General features: G+C 45.8%; 1 protein-coding gene and 1 long non-coding RNA gene across 4 annotated transcripts in view; one reads left to right on the top strand and one right to left on the bottom strand.

Annotated features, from left to right (window-relative positions):
* Positions 1-12598, top strand: part of LOC125429710 — a 398924-nt gene that overhangs the window by 142012 nt on the left and 244314 nt on the right. The window lies entirely within an intron of this gene.
* Positions 1-12598, bottom strand: part of PHF8 (PHD finger protein 8) — a 34730-nt gene that overhangs the window by 17469 nt on the left and 4663 nt on the right. For all 3 annotated transcript variants that reach the window (XM_048491062.1, XM_048491061.1, XM_048491060.1), the window contains exons 4-9: positions 10393-10553; positions 8770-8911; positions 7651-7837; positions 5475-5637; positions 2031-2118; positions 17-123 (exon numbers count right to left, since the gene is read on the bottom strand). In XM_048491062.1, the coding sequence (XP_048347019.1) occupies positions 17-123; positions 2031-2118; positions 5475-5637; positions 7651-7837; positions 8770-8911; positions 10393-10553 (848 nt within the window). The remainder of the gene's footprint in view (positions 1-16; positions 124-2030; positions 2119-5474; positions 5638-7650; positions 7838-8769; positions 8912-10392; positions 10554-12598) is intronic.

Below are 12598 nucleotides of genomic sequence, written 5' to 3'. Positions count from 1 at the left end.
AAGACACAAAACCCACCTCGGAAGATGTCCAGAAGGTGCTTGCCAACATACCAGCAAATGGTTTCAAAGTTGGGGAACTTGAAGAGGTCGGCTGTACTGAGGCGTTTTTCAATCTCATAGGCCCTGGGGAGGAGAGGAAGGAAGAAAAGGTTGGTGAAATTCCAGCCAGAATTTAAGGAACTTCAGAGAAGAAGAACATCATCAATTTGAAACCATTACACTTCTGAACCATACAGAAACTGTTAACACTGTTTTATTTCTAAATGCACTCTATATTACAGAGAAAACAACTATTTTATTTAGGAGCAAAGGATCTTTTTTTACCTAAGGGCCACCCTTACGCGCTTCTGTCATTCTACCAAAGACAACTAAGCCATCCTGCTCTATGGGTTCAGCTACAAAATCTAATGCGAGAGCCTTTTGTGACATCAGTAGGAAACGCTAAGGAAAGCAAGGATGCAGGATAATACACGTCACTTCAGAACACTACAGACTGATGCCATTAGAGGGGTTACACTGAAGGGGTCCCAGAAACAGCAGCAAAATGTTACGCTCAAGTACCCGCAAATGTGTGACACCCCCTAAAAAATACATAAAGCAAATTTCTATTCAGCATCTACTAATTATTATTTTACTTACCGGTATTTAAAATTTATTTAACATGTATATCCCACGATTTTGCCCTCACAGGGCTAATAAAACGTACAGGATAAAACCACATTTTAAAACCATTAAAATCAACCCCATTCATACAAAACAAATTAAATTGAAAACTAATTTAAAACAAATTAAAAACAGAGCTAAAATACGTTCAAAGGCATAAAAGCAGCAAACAAAACACCGGTAAGTATTTAATTGCTATTCGTGGCCTTGGACCAGCATATCTACGGGACCGTCTCTCCCTATATCGCCCTGCTAGGCCCCTCCGCTCCTCGGAGGCGGACCTTCTGGTGATCCCTGGCCCCAAAGTGGTCCGGCTGGCCTCTACAAGGGCCAGGGCTTTTACGGCCCTGGCCCCTACCTGGTGGAACAGGCTCCCAGGTGAGATCAGGGCCCTGCGGGACATACAGAGTTTCCGCAGGGCCTGTAAAACGGACCTGTTCCGCCAGGCATTTGGCCAGCCAGGATAACACCACACTCTGTGACAAATATCTGGCCTCCGTGGGTACAAGAAATGGGGAAGGGGAAACAATTTTAATTGCCATCAGAATTTTAATAATTTATATATGGTTTTAACTGAGATAAATGCGGAATGGATTTTAACTGTTTTATATATTGATGGACACCGCCCTGAGCCCTTCGGGGAAGGGCGGTATAGAAATTCAATAAAATAAATAAATAAATTGTTTACTAATTATTAGGAAGAGGCCACTGAAGCCCAGTTTCTGGCCAATGAAAACCTGACTCCTACTCTTCTGCTTTTTGGGATGTCACCAGGCAAGAGGGTCTATATGCTTTTCCAGTTTACCTTTGCAACCATGAAGGCTAGAATCTCGAACTTCTCAAGAAGCTTCATTCTGCACTCAAAACCACAGGCTACCTTCCCACAGGAAACCTAATGCCCACCCAGAACCTTAGCTTCAATGAGCAGGATGCCAGAAACCCATTTCTGAGCCTCATACTTCGTTCAGTGATTTCTTAAGACCACAGGTCCCCAATCTTTGGGAGCCTCTGAGGACTTCTAGAATTCTTACAGTGTGGTGGGTACAACCACAAAATGGCTGCCACAACAGAGCCAGGCACAAAATGGCTGCCGCAGCTTATCTTTACTCACAGTGAAGATCCTTGTCTCGTGGTGGCAGCTGCTGCCAAAGCAACATTCTAAAAAATCTGCACAGCCAATCAAATCTCCAGTGGCCATTCACAATCCTTGCTGGATAGAAGTCTCACCTGGCTCTGCCCCCTTTCTAAAGACATTTGATGGGCATAAGAAAAGGTGTCAGAAGCTGCAATGGCACCCACAAGCATCACGTTAGGGACCCCTGCAATGTTCCCTCTGTGGACAGCAAAATTATCTCGGTCACACTCACTTGAGCTGCATCTCAATGTTGAGACTGTGGAGGAAGTTGCCCCCGAAGGCGAGGCAGTCCACAGGGGTCAGAACAGCATGGATCCAACCTGAGGGAGGAATCATTACTTATTTTATATTTAGGTGAGGATGCAAAAATCTGCTAATAAAATCATTCTCCTTTTCTCCATTTTATCCTTACAACAATCCTGACGTCCCATAGAATAGAATTTATCATGGAATAGAATTTATTATTACGGCCTTTCGGCCAGCAATTAAAACCAGAATCAGAATACGTAAAGATACATACTACAGTGGAACCTCGGTTTTCATTGCCTTCAGTTTTCATCGGTTTCGGTTTTCATCCATTTTTTTCAGTGAAAAATTTGTCTCGGTTTTCATCCATTTGCCTCGGTTTTCATCCATTTGCAGTAAGGTGCAGGGGTTTGTGGAGAAAAATCACCTGGACGAAGCTGTTGCAGGCCGTGTCTGCAACTTGTTTAATGACAATGTCTTGCCCCATTTCAAACAAATCTTAAAGAGGCTTCAGAAACAGACCTCTTTGGACAGCTTTCTGGTGCGACATTGGTCCACTGGCTCTGAAGCTGGTCCTAGTGTTATTGTTTGTTACTGTTTTCAGCATTAAACACTATGTTTATTCACCAAAAAAATGTGTTTTTGGTATGTTTTTTGGAGTGCCTAGAACAAATTAATTAGATTTACATTGATTCCTATGGAAAAGTTTGCCTCGGTTTTCATCGGTTTCAGTTTTCATCGATTGTTTTCGGACGGATTACCAACGAAAACCGAGGTTCCACTGTATTCCAATTGTGCAGAGGTGTGAGGTCAATACATTGGATATCATTAACTTAAGCCAGTATTACAAGTATCATCATACAATCTGGTTCTCTAACTTAATAATAATCTTTGCTTATTGTATGCCAGCGTACAAAATTTGGCCACCTTCTCTGATATAGAGGGAATGCTATCTTCTAATAAAATTCTTACAAAATTTGAATCTGAGTTGGCTATAAATGGGTGTATATGGAGAATTTGAAATGGTTGAATTAAAAGCTCCCTTTCGTTATTATGAAGCTCACAGTGTGCGTGACACTGAGTCCACTTCAAGTTCTCCTGTGCCAAGGAGTTTTTTGAAATCGTCCCGTCAGATTAACTGATGGGAAGATATCAAGGCAAGCTCTTGAGAAGGCCCAACGGCTTTTTGCCGATATTGTATTAGATAGATAGGGAACAACTAAGATGCCTAGCCATGATTTTAATGGTCTACATCAGTGATGGCGAACCTTTTCAAGACGGAGTGCCCAAACTGCAACCCAAAACCCACTTATTTATCACAAAGTGCCAACATGGCAATTTAACCTGAATACTGGGATTTTAGTTTAGAAAAAACGGTTGGCTCTGAGGCGTGTATTACTCCGGAGTAAGCTTGGTGGTAGTCAGTGACTTTGCTTTGAAGCAACTGTGCAACTCTTCCAACGGGTGAATCACAACCCTAGGAGGGTTTACTCAGAAGCAAGCCCCATTGCCAGCAACTGAGCTTACCCCCAGGTAAAGGATTGCGCTTTAGTTCTTCACATGAAAATCAGTGGTTTAACAGTGCTTAACAGGGTTACCTACACTGCTTCCCCAAAACTAAGTCTTAGGTTTAATGCTAATAATCGAGCCCAGCGGCCCAGGCCAGCCTAGATGTTGTGTGGGGACTTTGTTTGTGTGTGCCCACAGAGAGGGCTCTGAGTGCCACCTCTGGCACCCGTGCCATAGGTTCGCCACCTCTGGTCTACATAATCCTGAGGTCAGATAGGCTGTGCCTAACAGTGAGTGCTTGGACATAACAAGCCTCTCTGTTCTCTGGTGGCAGCAGCAGCAGGGAGTGGTAGGAGAGAGAGAGAATATTGGCTACAGCACAATGTCTCTTTCTTTAGCAGCACGTGATTCAGGGAATTTCTTTCCTCTTTAATTTGGGGGGGGGGTTATTTTTTGGCATAGTAATGTCAATAAAAGTGCAGTTTAAAGACTAAGCCAGCAGTCTTGACTACCAAGTGTAAAGATATCTGTGTCTTTAAAAATAAGTGCCTTTAGGATCTGTGCCTTTAAAAATAAGTTGATCGGCAGAATTAAGAGAACCAGGCTGGGAGCGTTCTCTGCAGGAAAGCTGCACACCCAGGAGGGAGTGCCTCCTCACGTGTAAACACAGAAACAATAGGAGAGCCCACTGCAAGCCCACTGCACAGAGAAGAGTCCAAAGGTAAGTGTTCCATGCATAATGTGCCTCTAACTGCTACACTACACTGGTTCTCAAATCAATGTATTAATTGCGGTCATTGACCAGAATAAATACAATAAATAAATATAACATAACATCGTACATAAGACACCTCTACAAAACACTAAAATACTACTACAAATCATTAAAAAATTAAAGATTGTAAGCAGTACCACAACTGTGAGGAGAAATCTAACTTTACTTAATGATTATTATATCAGTGTATCTTCCAACATTTCTAATCCTTGATGCTAGCCAACATACTTGGCAACATAATTTAAAGCCCAGTTGGTGTCTGATAAGAATGTTTTCAGTCTGTTTCCTCTGATTGAGAGGGTATCAGGAGGCCTGTTAGTTTTGGGGATTTGCTTATGCTGCTTTCTGTATGATGGGTGGTGGTGGAATGGGTTAATGCACTACTGTCTGCTTTTCAACTGTTTCCTGTGTCTGATTTTACATTCCAGGTGCTGCCCAAGGTCAGTGGCTGGGCATCTTCGCTGTTATCTTTCTTACAGTTACTTTTAGGCACGCTTTCCCAGGAAGGGGGGTGCAAGCCGTTTTAATTATTGGGTTTTGCGTGGGCAAAATCAGGTCTGGCTTTGTCCAGGGAAGATCCAATAAATCTTTGAGAACTCAGCTGGTTGGAGTTATTGGAGAAAAGGACCCAGAATTTACTGAAACAGGCTTGGCTCTCCCAGGCTTGGTTTCATGATAATTGGAAAAATCAAAACAAAGAAATAAAATAAAATGCGGTTACAGAGATTTGCTCAGCTGAATAAATTCTTATGGATCTCTTGGGACATCCAGCCCAAAGGTGCTTCCCTTAGCTTAGCCCATGATAGAGTCACCTAGTCTTTGTTCTCTTACTTTCCAAGAAAACTTTCCTGCTGGTCATGCGGTCCCCAACCGTTGAAGTGCCTCATTTGGGCATCTTCCTGTCCTGGGTCCGGGCGGATCAAAGATCATTTGATCAAAGCCCTTTTTTACCATGTAGGTGTGACTCTGCTAGTTTTACAGTACTATTCCATCACACTTCTCAATACAGAGAGTATACTATAGCAGTGAAAATGTTTCAAAATAGAAAACTACAGAACAAGATAAGGGCTTCCTTCCAGTTATGCTGGTGTGTACGCGCTGAAGAGGTTCTGCTCAACACCAAAGTGGGTGGTGGGGAAACAATACCTGTGGGTATGAAGAGCGTCTGGCCTTGGCGGACAGGGCAGCGATAGCACTTGTCCACCTGGTCCCCAAAGAACATTTCATTCTGGTTGGACGAACTGCTCCATGCCTCAAAGAGCGTCAAGTTGGCAGCCGTGGGGCGCACCAGGTAGAAGATCTTTTCTCCCTGCGGGGAAGCGTTGATGGTAAGAACAGGATATGTGAACACGGCAGGCACACCCCACTGCCTGCTCACGTCCAAGCCAGCCTCTTCTGTCAGAAGCTTTATACTTAGATACCTGACTGTGAATCAATCTTGGCTGACCTATGAGCCCAACACAGCCGTTACTTAAGTGGCCCAGTTTCCTTGAAAGACTCAGGCCTGGTCCACACATATCTGCAGGTAGCTTCATTGGGTAGCCATGCTCGTCTGCAGTGTGAGGTGAAAAGTACTGCCAAGCTGAAGCCAACTTATTCTGCTCGCCACCAAAGTGGTTTCAGTCCAAGTTCACTCTGTCTTAGATCAATATCCCAAAATCTATTCTCACTTGATTGAATGACAGCTTGAAACCAGCTGGGAAGTGGTCACCACCGTTATACTCTCTAGCCTAAGATTGAACAAAAGATTGAACAAAAGATTGACAAAAGTCCCCAGCCTGTTTCATAGGTAAAACCTCTCTCACTGTCTAAAGCTTTTAAAGACTGTCCAAAATTATCATTCCAAACACAGATACAAAGTGCATTAAACATTTCTACGACTGATCTAATTACCTCTTGAGGTCTGGCTAACCATTATAGGATCTGCCAAATCCCGCTCATCCCCAAACTCTTCCTTTACTTTCTTTTCAAACCCCAGGTATCTACCTAAGAGCCTTCCTCTGCCTCCGCTTCTCTCTCTCTCTCTCTCTTTCTCTAAACTGTCTGATGGATAGCTACTCCTGGAGCAGAGTTGGGCCCAGGCCAGAGGGCTTGCATCCAAAGCAAGAGTTGGCCACCTTTGGCCAGATCCCTTCTCATCCCAGTGGAAACCGCGGTGGATCGCCTGCCTCTCACGATATTCGTGCCACTTAGCTGACCAACTGGGTTCCTTACTTCCAAAACAGAAAAGGAAAACGTGCTCACACCCAACTCATCTGACTCCAAGCCTGCATCTCATGTTTCTCTTCCAAAATGATCTCAGAGCCTCCTCACCAATATGCTAGCTTTGTATGTGTGAGGAGGTTTTATTGAGCGTATTCAAGCACAGACTCCTCCCCTGTCCCCCCAGGAATCCCGAGCGCTCTAGTCCAGCATCATCTAGCTCAGGGGTCCCTAAGGGGATGCCTGCTGACACAATTCCTGGTGTTTTTAAAGAGACTGAGTGGGGCAGCTGGGACCTCTTGCCTTGTCCGGCTTCTGGTCGATTACTGGAGATCTGATTAAAATGTTCAGAAGCAGCCGACGCCAGTATGGATTTTATTAACTCCTGCTACTCTTTCCCAGTGCATTTTTAAAAATTAACCCTCCTCTCTCCCACACTTGGCCTTCCTCTGTACGTGTGGCTCCAGTTCCTGCCACAACCATTTTGTATCGTCTGTCTCAGAAAAAGATGTTAGTAGGGTTGTATATTCCTCCGCTACAGAACAAAGCATACCAGACTATCGTTGTTGTAGAATGCTCCGCCTGGGTCCTAGTGCTTACCTAGCCCTGCTCAGCATTCCTTTGAAAGCAAAAATATTTCGTTCAATGACCTATAAATGCTCTTGTATCAAAATACCCCATTCAGTAATGATCAAATTAATGGTTTTGACTAAGGCAGCGTGTAAAAATGAATGATAATTCTCATATTGGTTTCGGGCTATATTCTGATGAGGAAGCCTACTATTTTCTCTTCCACTGCACCTCAACTGACTGTACTAACATCTTTTTCTGAAACAGAGTACAGCTGTTTTTCAGATAGCAAGCAAGGCCAGGTGGGACATTTGACCAGCAAGCCTTCTGATTGACTGTGCAGATTTTTAAAAGTGCACACGGATCTTCCCTGTGTGATTAAAGGCCAGCTGGCTCTGCCTCTTGCGGCAGCCAGACGTGGTTGCACCTGCCACCCTATGTTGGAATTCCAAAGGTACCTGCAGGCTCAAAACTGGGATAGGTCATGCAAAACTGCTGGTTGTGAGAATCAGCTGCTCCCACCTCCTTCCCCCCATCGGCAATTTCTTACCCGCAGCACATGGTACCAGACGGAGGTGCCCCCAAAGTCAATGTGGAAGTCCGTATAGCTGTCCCGGACCCCCATCAGGCAGTACTTCTGGACATTGGGCCGCTCGAAGACCGATTCTCCTGGCCACAGGTTCTCCACCCAAGAGAGCTTGCGTACAATTTTGGGGGTCTCCACCAAGTTAGAGAGCCTGGAAAGCAGAGAAATTGATTTGTCCACTTTCCAAATGGGGGGGGGGGGGTTGGGGGGTTGTGCTTGTGGGCAACTAAACGTAGAGACCTGGACTTAAACCTTTAATTGCCCAACAGCTCCATCTGACTTTGCACGTATAACTCACTCACTGCCTTGGTTTCCCCAATGGGCAATGCAACATGTTACACTTTCAAAGGTAAAGACACCACTTAGTGCAAACACTGGGTCATTACAGACCCGTGGGGTGACATCGCACCATGACGTTCACTAGGTGGTTTGCCTACTGGTGGTTTGCCACTGCCTTCCCTGGTTGTCATACCGTGAAGAGAGGATATTGCGAGAAGACAGAACTGTAAATTACTTTGCTTGGGAAAGGGACAGGAATCAGAGTTGTGTAAGAATTGTGTTGCTGGATCAGATCAGGTATCCATCAGAACAACATCTCATGTGGTAATCGGAGGTATATTGAACACAAGATTCTGTTTTTAGCTGTTAGGGCTAAACAGTCACTGACACACTTGAGTTCGAATGATCTGGTAAAATAATATTTCTCTCTCTCTCTATCTGCCCATTCCACACTTCTATAATCACTCGCTCATCTTCTGTCTCAATTAAGAAGCCTCAGCAGATTTATAAAGAAGACAAGTTGTTGTTGTTGTTTGGGGTGGGGGGGCTGTAAGAAAGGGAAAGGACTGGGAAACAGAGCTGGAGCAACTGGTCTCAGAGTGGGATCCCTCAGAGGGGGAAAAACCCTCTTTCCACACTGAGGCAAAGACTGGAAGGAAATTTCTCAGTGGAAAACAGCACCGTCTTCTGGACAAGGGAAGAAGCAAAGTCTGCAGACTCTGCCATACCTCCCTGAAGGCAATGAGTCGGGTAACATGGCGACTCTCCCGAATGGGGGAACTGCTTTGAGGGCCCTTCCCTTGCCTGGTCTCTGAGAACTCCAGACTGATGACGTTAAGGACCTTCTCCCGGCGGCTGCTGCAGTAGTAGTTCACAAAATCCCCCAGGCGCATCTTGAGGTCTGCCTGGCGGGTCACATCGATGACATCAATCTCCTTGTCGGCCCCTGTTGGAAGAGAAGAAACCTCTGTCATCTGTTGGGAAGAGAGAGGCCCTGCTTAGCCTCTGAGGGGAGACAGCAGCCATGCTTGGTTTCCAATGAGCACCATGGCACCTGCAGGCCTAGCACGTGCTTGCTTTTCCCCCTAAAGCAAAGGGCAGATCCTGGCTTTTATTCGAGTGGCAGTTGCTCCAGGAGGCACCACCTTTAAGCTTGTGGGGAGCACTCATTCAGAAAAAGCTGTCCTGAACATCCTCCCAACAGGCTGTGATTACACTTCCCCCTCCCACCCCCGGTGCTCACCTGCTCTCAACATTCCAGAAGGACCCAAGCTAGCTATGACTACATGCTCTCTTTGTCTCTAGGTTCATGACTGGCAGGAATGGACAGGCCCACCCCTACACAAGGAGCATTTGTGACAGCAGAGTAGTTATTACAGGAAGCAGCTGTCAGAGTTCATCACTTTGTGTAATGTCCAGTGCAGGAAGATTCTGGGCTGTGGAAGCATCAGCACAGTTTGTTTACTAGATCTGTAGACCACTTTTTCTTGTTTAAAGTGGTTTACAATACCCAAGCAAATTCAATTACATCAGTGAGCTTGTCTAGACTAGAGTAGATGCCCTAGTGCTGAAGAATTATACAACAGCTGCTTCTTTCGACTGCGTCAATTCACAGGTGGATGATGGGAAACCCAGAATACATGGGGTGCTGTGTGGTTTCAGGGCTGTATGGCCGTGTTCTAGCAGCATTTTCTCCTGACGTTTCACCTGCATCTGTGGCTGGCATCTTCAGAGGATCTGATGCCAGAGGATCTGATGCCAGCCACAGATGCAGGCGAAACGTCAGGAGAGAATGCTGCTAGAACACAGCCATACAGCCCAGAAACCACACAGCACCGCAGTGATTCCGGCCGTGAAAGCCTTTGACAATACCAGAACACATGGTTACTCTTCCACGATCCTGGACGCCCTAAGAGCTTTTAATGCCATACTACTGAGGGTGTGCAGTTTAAAAGCAAATTAAAAAAACAAACCAACCCTCCAATAAGAACTATAAAGTCTACAGGTGTTCATGGACTACAATTCCCACCAGCCCCTGCCAGAATGGCCAATTGGCCAGGAAATATCATTGCTGATCCCCCACCCTGACTTTTGATGTGCAGGGAGACTTCGCATATGAACAGTGCAGGCAAGGAAGCATTAAAATATGCAAATCCTCTCCACCCCCAGTCCAGGTGGTATAGTCCAGGGAAAAAGGTGTCATGTGATTCTACTGCACTTGTACCTGGCTGCGACTGACTGGAAGAGGATGATGGTGCACAGTAGTAGAAGAAAGTGAAGCCTGTGTAGTTTTTCCCTCGCCATGACGTGATGCTCATGTAACCTAGTTCCGTGAGTGAACTTCGGACCCCACTTCCTAGCTCGAGGACCAACAGCAGTTAAACTCCCTGACACGGCGTCTTGCGCTGCCCCTGCATGGGCACTCACCCACGTGATGTTCCACCTCCCGCACACCGAAGGAAGCTGGCGGGAGAGTCATGCCTAGCCCATCCTTCTTCAAGACTAGTATGGGCACACTGAAGCTGTTCTCTTCCAGGAACTCCACCGTCAGCTGGGCTCCACTCGGCTTCAGGATAACCTCGTCCGCACTAGAGAAGCAGAAAGAGGTCAGGAGGAGGCCAGAGGCTTATCCTTCGGTTGCAGAAAAATATATGCCGCGGAGGTCCCTCACAACACCTCGCCAGGGACTCATCTGGCCTCTGCATTGCTTTGTCGCACTGGCACTGGCAGGGGCCTCTGTAATAGCTTGTTAGAAGTGGGGCAAGGGGAGAAAATTTGCTTCTTTTTCTCCTGACACCCTCAGCAGATTTGCCACCTCTTTGGGGAATCTCTGAGCAGCAGCTGGAGGGGTGGGGCAGATGCATGAGCGGCTGCAAAGGGAGTCCCCACAGAGACAGCGGGTCGGGAGTGGAAGGAAAGGCAGAAGACAACAGCAGGCCAGCGCATGGAACAGAGAAACACATTTTCTAGAAATATTCTGTGATCGAGATCACATCGAGCTTTGAATGAGCCAGGATCCAGATCTATGCCATCCGCTCTGGATTTTTGTCACAGCTCAACCTGATGCTGTTTTTTCAAAAATCTTGTTTCAGTCTATGCCTTAAACATTATTAAAATATTTACATCCCGCCTTGCCTCCTAGCTCAAAGCGGCTTACAAGTCTTCTTAATAAAATGCACAACTCATAAATGACTTGGAAGTAGGGGTGGGTAGCATGGTGGCCAGGTTTGCGGATGATACCAAATTATGTAGGGTGATGAGAACCACAAAGGATTGCGAAGAGCTCCAAGTGGACCTTTATAAATTAAGTGAGTGGGCTAAGAAATGGCATATGCAGTTCAATGTAGCGAAATGTAAAGTGATGCACATAGGGGCAAAAAAATCCAAACTTCACATACACGCTACAGGGGTCAGTGCTATCAGTCACAGACCAGGAAAGGGATTTGGGCGTCTTAGTTGATAGTTCCATGGACTGCAAAGATTGTCATGCCCTTATATAAAGCAGTGGTGCTGTCCAAGATGCCCACAACCCCATTCCAAAATGCCCCTCACAAATAAAACAACCTTCTGATGTCTTCTCAACACTTCCCCGGGCAGCACTCTCCCCCCTTTAATTCTTTAGAGAGTTGCTATGGAAGAACAGACTCTAGCAGACACCAAGGCAACTAATGTGTGGGGGGAGGTGGAAAGAGAATGGCAAAAAAAGTAAGAGACCAGAAGAACATGACTAGCACATGCAGATAGGGAAATGCTTCCTTCAGGAAGAACAGGTAACCCTCATCCATCCTAAAATCCCATTTGAGGTCCACAATTCCCATTCGAGGAAGGAACTCCTAATCATGGTGAAAACACACACACACCCCTGCTAGTGCTGTGTAATAAGTCCTCCTGGACCAATCTTCTTTTCTGAGTCTCAACCACCTTTTCAAAAACAAACCAATGTCCCACGGCCACCTCAAAAGCCCTGGCACTAGCACAGAAAATCCCAAGGCGCCGAGTTCATTAACAGTGTGAAGGGGTCTTATGGGAACTAGTAAGTCACAGAGAAGTACAGCATGTTTTCTGGAACTTTCCAGATTTGGCAGAATGTGCATCATGATGGAAAACGTGTTTCTGTGCTGTCGGCACTGGTTTGCTTTCTGGAAACCTGGAAAGGGCTGAGAAAGTCCTACTGTATTTTCTTTCCAGCTTTATTTAATTCATCCACTGTTAGTTTCAGAGGGCAGCCATGTCCGTCTGCAGTAGCACACCTGGACTTGGGTCCAGAAGCACCTTAGAGACAAGCAACATTTTCGGAGTGTGTGCTTTCGAGAGCCAAAACTCTCCATCAGATACTTCAATCCAATGAAGGGAGCTTGAATTCTCAAAAGCTCACGTGCCAAAAACCTTTTTGGTCTCTAATGCGTCACGGGACTGGATTCTCGCATAGCCACTATTATGGCAGGAAAGAAGAATTTTCTCCAGAAAAAAAGCCAGGGGGAATCATTACAGTGTTAAACTTTATCCACACAGCCGGCTTACATAAACTTCCCTTTTAACTGCACCTTCCCACCCCAAAGACATGCGCGCTCCATAATGATATGGGAGAGACCAATTTCAGCCACCTCTGGACATTCTCACCCAGAAGGACATG

This window comes from Sphaerodactylus townsendi, linkage group LG03, assembly GCF_021028975.2.
Source record: "Sphaerodactylus townsendi isolate TG3544 linkage group LG03, MPM_Stown_v2.3, whole genome shotgun sequence".
Classification (NCBI taxonomy): domain Eukaryota; kingdom Metazoa; phylum Chordata; class Lepidosauria; order Squamata; family Sphaerodactylidae; genus Sphaerodactylus; species Sphaerodactylus townsendi.
The sequence above is the reverse complement of the archived record's forward strand: the minus strand, read 5'-3'. Positions and strand labels throughout refer to the sequence as shown.